This window comes from Lupinus angustifolius, unplaced genomic scaffold (genome assembly GCF_001865875.1).
Source record: "Lupinus angustifolius cultivar Tanjil unplaced genomic scaffold, LupAngTanjil_v1.0 Scaffold_19_69, whole genome shotgun sequence".
Taxonomy (NCBI): Eukaryota; Viridiplantae; Streptophyta; class Magnoliopsida; order Fabales; family Fabaceae; genus Lupinus; species Lupinus angustifolius.
In genome coordinates, this window is record NW_017719357.1 from 62523 (window position 1) to 71562 (window position 9040).

Consider the following 9040-nt stretch of genomic DNA (forward strand, 5'->3'; position numbering starts at 1 on the left):
TAGTATAAGTAGGTGAAGCCACCCATGAAAAAACGATAATTAATTCTCTCTCTACTTTTCGACTGTGAATTCAACCAGGTACCTATCTACTCTCCTACAAGTTGTGCCATTGACAACTACAATCCCTTTCACTACAGTAGAACAACCCGATTGTCTCTAAGGCCTGGGTCAACACTCAACACCAGCCTTGGATTTGCATAGATTATTCCAATGGGTGAAAAATGTAGATGATTTCAAAATCCTAAAAACAAAATAACTCATCAATTTTTTTTATTTCTTTTCAACATAACCATATTTTCAGTTTAATTTCAATCCCGTTTATTTTAGTATACATTATTTTATTTTATTAATCTTTATATATACTAGTGTGGTGGTGCTGATTTATTCATGTCTTTTTAGTATCTAGTGTATAATTTTTACTTATTATAAATATATGTGTGTTTATATGTTTTAACAAACTGTAAATTTGTGTGTAATATTGTTTTGGATCTAGTTGAATTAAGTATTGTTGTGTAACATGTAGTATATTATATTAAAAGCTTCAACTGTTAGAATATCAAAATAGTAATTGAAATATTTGTTTTCAAAAGTATACAATGCAGCATCTTTGTACGTAATGTACTTGAATTATAAATAAGTTTAGAAATTTAACATTAAGCTCAAAATATAAACTAGCTTGTACTAAGTCATGATATCACCCTTATTGATACTCTACCATGCAAAGAAATAACCTCATCACTGAACCTTAAAGAATCCACTAACATCCAAAATATGTAACCGAAGATAAACTAATTTGTCATCGAGGAATAAAAGTATGTCAACTAATTACAAAGGAAAAACATTATTAGAGAATATGGTTTGGAGTGATGTGCATTCATTATGGTTGCTTTTTAGAGAATATGGTTTGAAAGGGATTAATGCAATATTCATGTGATTAAGATATCATTTTTATTCATCTATACTAGTTGTGTACCCGTGTATTTGCACGGGTCGCTTCTTTATTTATGCATAATGTAAATATAATATACATATACTTTATAATACCAATAAATCATGTGTTGCAATATTATATTTCTCATTCATATAGGTGCAATATTAACATTGATTTTTGAGTGTATATGTAGAATATTAACGATTATAAATGTGTTTGTATAAACATTTATTTGTTGAAAGTGTGATTATAGAAAATATTTGATTCTTAAATAAATCAATAAATAAAATTCAAATTGTGTTGGATAATATCTCACCTCTATATTCTCTATATAAAATTATAAAATATAAGGAGTTATTTTTGCATCATATTTTTTGTGAATGCGTATATAAGTATCATATAAAGTCATAAGGATTTTCTTAGCATATATCTTAAATGCTTATGTTTTATTTTAGATTAATGTTCATTGTGTATAAATATTTGAATATATTTTTAGCATTCAAATATTGTATAATTAAATGTTATTTATTTGATTATGTTTTAGCTAATAATCATTGTATGAAAATAACTCATAAATTAAAAACACACTAAGTTAGGATATGACAGATATTTTTCTGATAAATTTAATCAAAATAATATAATAATTGATTTGCTTATTACTAATTAAAATACATATATTTTTCATGAATATATACCATTGTTATCTTTTAATTAAATAATATAATGATAGTAATTAAATACATGTTACCCGTACATTCGCATTTCTAAGAAAACACATGTTACTCATGTATTCGCATAGTTAAAACACACATATTACTCATACATTCATATTATTAAGAATATACATCTTACTTGTGTATTTGCATGTTTAAGCACATAAGAAAAATAAATTGATAATTTTTAATTTGAATTTTCTACAATTAGTATTAAATTATTATTAACATATAAAATATATAAAAAGTAGGAAAGAAAAAATGTGAGCAGAAGGTGACATGTGACATGAAGGAAAAAATGTAAGGAGAAATTGACATGTGGCAATTAAAATTCAAAGAATCTGAACTGTAATATTAAAATTCAGTGCGAAAAATGTCAAAAAACTTTGATGAGGTGAAAAAATACAATTATTCTTAGATTAATGGTAAACATTAAACTGTATAGATAGATTAATGTAAAGAAATAATTTGAATGTAAAAAATGATTTAAATTTCATCTAATGTTCAATGACTATTACTTTTTAACATAACAAAACATAGATGTTGTAAACACTCAATTCTAGTGGGGTAGTGACATGAACCAATCACTAATTAATATTAAATTATTATTAGCATATAAAATATATAATATATAAAAAGTAGGAAGAAAAATATGTGAGGAGGAGGTGACATGTGTGAAAAAATGTAAGGAGAAAGTGACATGTGGCATGATGGAAAGAGAAAGTGACATGTGACATGAGGAAAGGAGAAAGTGACATGTGATATGAGGGAAAGAGAAAGTAACATGTGGGCATGAAAGAGTTTTTTTTATTATATTGTTAATAAAATAGATAGATAGATTAGGTAATATATAAATTAATGATGATTAAGTATGAGTATCAAATGTTATAGTAACAATGTAAAAATTATATTATATTATATTATACTATTTGTATATATTATTTTCTTATTAATAAAAACAATGTAAAGATTTTACATTATCAAAATTAGCATGTTGAGAGATATTTGATGTTTACTTGCCCACGTTCTTATTTTATAGTATTAAATGTTTAATTTTATTGCACTTTTGTATTGAGTGTGCATGATATTATGAAAAGTTACATTGAAGATTTGATATTTTTTTTGGTAACTTACTCTAGTTTTCATTAATATTTTTTATTATATGAGAAAATATTATAATTGTAGTTAATTAAAAGGGCAAAATAGGTAAGAGATAATTATAAGAAATTTTTCCTTTATATATAGTATACATATAGATAACATTTATATTTTTTTTTAAGAAAACATTAAAAACAATACATCCACAATGTAAAAATATTACACTTTTAATATACAAGATAATTTCTCACATATTATATATATATATATATATATATATATATATATGAATATACGTTTACACAAAATTTAAGTCCTCAATCTTTTATTTTTTAAATCTAATGGACCAAAATGGTGAGTAAAAGATGTGACGAGAGAGAAAAAAGATGAGTTTTAGATGATTTTTGAGTTTTAATCCATTAGATTCAAGGAAATGAATGACTGAGATTGAATGACTAGTGATTCAAATAACTTAACTTCCTTTTACTATGACATCTCAATTAAAAATAAATTATCACACAAAAAATCCAATCATAGAATTGGGATAAATATTCAACAAACAAGAAACAATATACGAGAAAAAAAATACAAAACCGATACCTTAAAAAAATAAAAATCTGAATCTGGTTATAGAATCTAAAAAATCGATGGAATTAGTTTTTAAAGATAGATTTATAACAAACTTCAACAAGTAGTTTGACCATGCTTGAGATTTTTTATCAACTCGTTAGACTTTTCACTAAAAAAAAGGTATTTCCTTTCCTATATTTCGGATATCTATTATTCAAAAACCAATAAATTGAAAAAAAAAACACACGCCCACAAAACGTAAATAAATTAATAGTCCTAAATTTCTAAATTCAAATAGTAACTGCCGTCAGAAAAAGTGGGGAGAGCTGAACAATACTAACTTTGGGTGCGGGATTTTCAGTTGCAATTTCTGTTCCTTATCTTCACTCCTAGTCTTCAGGTACCAATCTCAATCCCAATTTTCTTCTATAAATTTGAAACTTTGCTTTGTTTCTCATCACACTTTCATATGAATTTTCGTGGGTCTTAACCAATTCCCCAATCGCTCTGCTCAGGTATCGTTCCCAAAACCAATGAATGGTGTTGGGTCTTCTAAAGATTGGTCGTATTATGCTTCAAATCCTCCAAATTTATCAGCTTTTGCGACATCCTTTGGTGTTAATCAACCCAATTCCAACGATGCTTCAACAACTTTTGTTGATTCATCAGAATTCCTTTATGGTTCTGTGTCCCAAACTCAGTATCCCAAATCTCATAACAATGATTTCATTCTAAATCCTAAAAGAGATTTGAATTCAACTCAACCTTCAAGGCCACCTTCTATGGCACAATTGGTTAATGTTGACTCTATGGGTCTTCCTCCTAAGGATTCATCCAATGAATTGGGTTCGACTCAATGGCATAATTTTAATTCAATGGGTTTGTCTCGTAATCCTATGGATGGGTTCTCTTATGGTCAAAGTTCTAATGACACTAGACCAGGTCTTGTTAAAGCTCAACCTCACTATCCTTCACATGTTTTAGCTCCAATTGGGACTCCTATTCCTTCGGCGGCTGCGACTAATTATTCTTCTTCTGCACCCGGGTTCGCCCCATTGGAAGGGTCCTCTCTTGGTGATTATGCTAACAAGTCACCTGATTTAGGATTTTCTGGACAAAGGGCTGGCTTGTGGAATCAGACTCCCGAGTTCAACAATGGTAAAGGAAAACAGATTGCTGATATTACTGGCTTGGTTGGTGAAGAAAGGATGAAGCAAGGTATTTATGCCTTTATCTTGTGTTAGGGTTTTTCAATTTCTTTAGCTCATTGTAGTTTTGTTGTATTGTTTTTTGTTTATTGAGATTATAGTTAATCAATAGCAAAACTTTTGAAATTTTAACAAGAGTAACATGATGGCGACACTAAAAACTGAAATAATTATCGGAAAAAGTATTACATTAAGTTTTACAGTCCCATTGACATATTTTTAGGTAATCTAAGAGTTATACACTAATTACCAATCCGATGAAAACATCTCATATAATTAAACTTAGACCGAAGCTAGTCTGTGTTGAGTATTTCTCTTAGGAATATGTGTGTATGTGAGCATATGAGCATGTGTCTCTCCCACTTGGGATGTTTTGATGAAAAAACTGTAAAAAACATTTGAAGTAGGAAAGAATGAAGCTATGGCTGTGGGATAAGCATGTTTGCAGTAAGACGGTAATTACAAAATCAATGTTCCCCATTTTAAATGAAGTTTGTGCCTCTAATTGAAAATTTGAAATGATATTATGTGAAAAATGCTTTTTAATTTTGGCTTTCATTGAAATCAATAAGATTAAGCTCTGTTTCTATTAATCTTCACATAGTTAAAAAAAAATTATTGAACAATGTACTTAAGGGGAAACTAAATAAGTGAATCGCATCTGTATGTTTGTGAGGGGAAACCAACTTCTCATCTTTTATGTCGAAACTAACTATGAAAAAACTATTTCATTGAATACAGGAGACTTGAATAGCGGGGCTTTGCTGCTTCCACACCAATTGGTTGGTCAGGGAAAAAACAGTGTGCCAATAAATGCTGGTCAATTAGAGGATAAACCTTGCCAGTGGGAAACTGTAAAACCTATGCCATTTGAATGTTCAACTGCATCTTTTATGCGATCCCCTCCAGTGACTCTAGAATCGTATCTTGCGGATAAATATGTTGCTGACTCTGGGTCTGGGAACCTTCTCTTACCATACACTGGTTCATATGACAAGGACTTGAGGCAGCATGATAAACCTTCAGGTGTTGGTACAGTATCTTCACCTAGAACAGGATTTGGTATGGATTTGAACACTGGCAATATTATAGCAGATGGAGACCTTGGAAACAATAAATTCTATAATATAAAGCAAGCTTATGACATGTTTAATCCTGGGACTACTGGCGGCTTTGATTCAAGTTATCTCCGCATGCATTTAGAGAGAGATGACCACTCCTCATCAAACAATGCAATGATTTCAGAGAATCATGTTTCAAGGCATATTGTGCATGATATATTTAAAGAAGGGCTAGGATTTCAAAATTATCATGCAAGTGTGGATAATTTAAGCTCGAAAGTTAGTGCCATTGAGGATGTCAATTCTGTTGAGAAATTCTATGATGGTGGTGATCGATATAATCCTGCAGTTGACTCACCCTGCTGGAACGGAGCTCCTGCTGCTCACTTCTCTCCTCATGAAGCTTCTGTGGCTCTACCTCCAGAGTATGTGCATAAAAAAGCAGATTGCTTTGGCTCTGTTATTCATGAGCCTCAGAATTTTTTACTTGATAACAACAATAATATGAAGTATTCATGTGGAAATTCAAACCGCTATCACCATCCGGAAATGTGTATAGCGGGCTCTCCAATTGAATGTTCAGAAACAAAGGAAGAATCCGAATATAGCAATTCAGATGGTACAGTAAGTGCTGGTTCTTTTCAGTCTGAGTCAAGCTATGGTTGTGGGCTTCAATATCTGGATGACGATACTGAAACAGAGGAAGATAGTGTGGCATCAACCATGCCAAAGTATGTTGGTGAGTCTGGTTCTTCTCACACCTTGCATCAATATCTGGATGACGATACTGAAACAGAGGAAGATAGTGTGGCATCAACCATGCCAAAGTATGTTGGTGAGTCTGGTTGTTCTCACGCCTTGCATCAATATTTAGAGGAAAACAAGTTGACGATTCAAAAACGGCATAATTTATGCTTTGGTGGTGCAGATGCTGGATCAAATGTGAATGAATCTGTGGAACATAGTGCACCTTATCCAGCAGGATATGCTTTGCTTAACCGTTCTCTGGCTTTAGATGCACCTAAAACAGGTGGTGCAGATTCTAAATGCAATGTGAATAAATGCATGGCTGCACTTTATACACCAGAAGATGACCATTTTAAGCGTTCTTTGACAGTAGACGCACTTAACACACTTGAAGAATCAGCTGGGAAAGTATCAACTAAAAAATTAAGCTTCCCAGTGCTAGTTGATACAATGCATAATTTGTCAGAGTTGCTTCTTTTTCATTGTTTGAATGATGCCTGTGAATTGAAAGAGCGAGATCGCAATATCCTTAAAAATGTGATCAATAATCTTAATACTTGTGCTTTAGAGAATGCTAAACAATTTACCTCTGCACAAGAATACCTTCCCCTAAAGCCAGAAAATTTTAGGGGTGCTGGAGAGTCATGCCATCTTCAACAGGTATTTTTATATATTCTTTTATTCAACACTGAAATTGTTTAGCTCTTTTCTGGATGGGAAACACTTATTTTATGAGTTGGTGTGATACAAATTTAAATAATTTATCTGTCACAGTGGTGATATGAATCTAAAAGAAATCAAGTTTCATGCTCTCACATGAAGAAAAAAAATGAAAAATTTGAAAACTGATGTATATTAGAAACTGATGTATATTGCATAAAATGTTTTGATGAAAACAGATATGTGTAGCTAAAGATGTTGCTTATAATATAGTTCTTCTAGTTTATAGGATGTTTGATGCTTACTTTAGATCATATTATTGCCCATTACTTTAGGACAGGTTTCTTGGTTTTTTTGGTTCCGTGGTTTTAAAGATGGTGTTTTCTAATTTTATGGGCTATTAAATTTTTAACCCTACATTACAATTACTTTTTGTTCTGTGAGTGCATTCTCAGAATTCAAGTTTTGAGAAGCCCCAATTAACTGAGGTAGTACCAGACAGTGCTAAGGTTGGGTTTGAGAATCTGCCTGTCCAAGAGGCGGAGAACCTCCATTTCAGATATGAGAAACCACAATGGAACCTTTCAGATTCGCTTTCTTCATGGGATAAAGCAGAAATGACAAAAGAAGATAAGACGACGAAGGTGCTTTAATATCTCATGCAGTGTTATTTCTATCTATTCATTAATAGATGTTTTTCTACTAGAAAGTTGCAAATTGCATTAGAAGGAAAAACTATAATTTTGTTGGATACTTTTGATTTATAGGCTCTGATGAAGAAGATTCTCAGTGAGAATCTCCGTGATGATGAAGAAGCAGACTCTGAGATTCTACTATATAAGAGTCTATGGCTTGAGGCTAAAGCTGCTGCACTATGTTCTGTCTCTGACAGAGCTCGCTATAATCAAATGAAGATTGAAATGGAGAATCACTCACACAAGCAAAAAGGTTGGCATTTATGCCCATTTCTTATAATTATCTTGGATATTTAACCTTGAAATTAGGTTCTTCAGTTTTTGTTTAAGCTAATTTTCTGCCTTAATATCTTATATAATATGCTGTAGACATGGAGCAGTCAAATCCTGAGGTTGTTCCAAGTTTAAGTGAAAATCAGAGTTCTGTAACCAAATCGCACATCGAGTCAAACCTTGATTCTTTCCTCCAGGATATGGTTGCCTTTGATGCTACCTTTGAAAAACATCATACAACTGGTTTGCAATTTTCTGCTGATATGAACAAGCCTAATGCATTGACACCTGAAGGAACGGATACTGAAGACCTGGACAGTTCCATCCATGATTCTGTTGTTTCCTGCACAGACGAAGAGGTTGAAGATGATGAGGCTTCTGTTATAGCTAGGTTCCGAGTTCTCAAAGCTCGGGCTGATAAGTCATGCATCAATACTGCCAATCCGGTGGAACCATCAGGCATAGCTGCAGAGAAGTTATCACCCAGACAGAAAAATAATCAAAGTCAAATCAATTTCTACCAGGATTCTTCTATTCCTTGCAAAAACGAGGCTGCTGATTATGAAGCATCTGTTATGACTCGATTTCAATTTCTCAAATCCTGGATTGAATATTCAAGTTCTTTTCCTTCAGAAAGGAAACTGTTGGATGATGACACCAGCGATGATGCATCCGAGGATCAAAATTTTGATGTCCATGTAAATCCTTCCGAGGCAGACCTCATTTCCTACACCACTGTGGACAAGTCAATTCCAAATGAGGAGTTTCTTATGGGAAGCCCTCAAAAAGTTGAGCTTTGTGTGACCTGTGAGGATGACAATCAGCTTCTGACCAATTACTCCGATGACATAGCATCAGACTGGGAACATGTCTAGAAGAGGAGATTGTAGTGGCGCTTTGGCTTTCAATCCTTGGTAGTTGCAGTAAATAATTGAATGTGTTTATGGATCAGACTTCTCTTATTATCTTTTATCAGACTTGCATATTTTAGAATTTGGTCTTATTTAAGTCTTTACTATGTGTGACTGCGTCTGTTTATAACTCTGTCCATTACTTTTTACATCTATATTATGCGTACTTTGAT

The 9040-nt window shown here is 32.1% G+C and overlaps 1 protein-coding gene across 3 annotated transcripts; it reads left to right on the forward strand.

Annotated features, from left to right (window-relative positions):
* Positions 1–3579: 3579 nt before the first annotated feature.
* LOC109338232 lies at positions 3580–9040 on the forward strand. 3 transcript variants are annotated; one of them, XM_019575424.1, is made up of 7 exons: positions 3580–3712; positions 3828–4530; positions 5262–6342; positions 6496–6988; positions 7444–7632; positions 7756–7936; positions 8053–9040. In XM_019575424.1, exons 2-7 carry the CDS (start codon positions 3846–3848, stop codon positions 8829–8831), a joined length of 3408 nt encoding a protein of 1135 aa, XP_019430969.1. In that variant the 5' UTR covers positions 3580–3712; positions 3828–3845; the 3' UTR covers positions 8832–9040. The 3 variants fall into 3 exon arrangements, with proteins under 3 accessions (XP_019430969.1, XP_019430968.1, XP_019430970.1); XM_019575423.1 differs by having other exon boundaries at positions 3595–4530; XM_019575425.1 differs by having other exon boundaries at positions 3595–4530; positions 5262–6245; positions 6417–6988.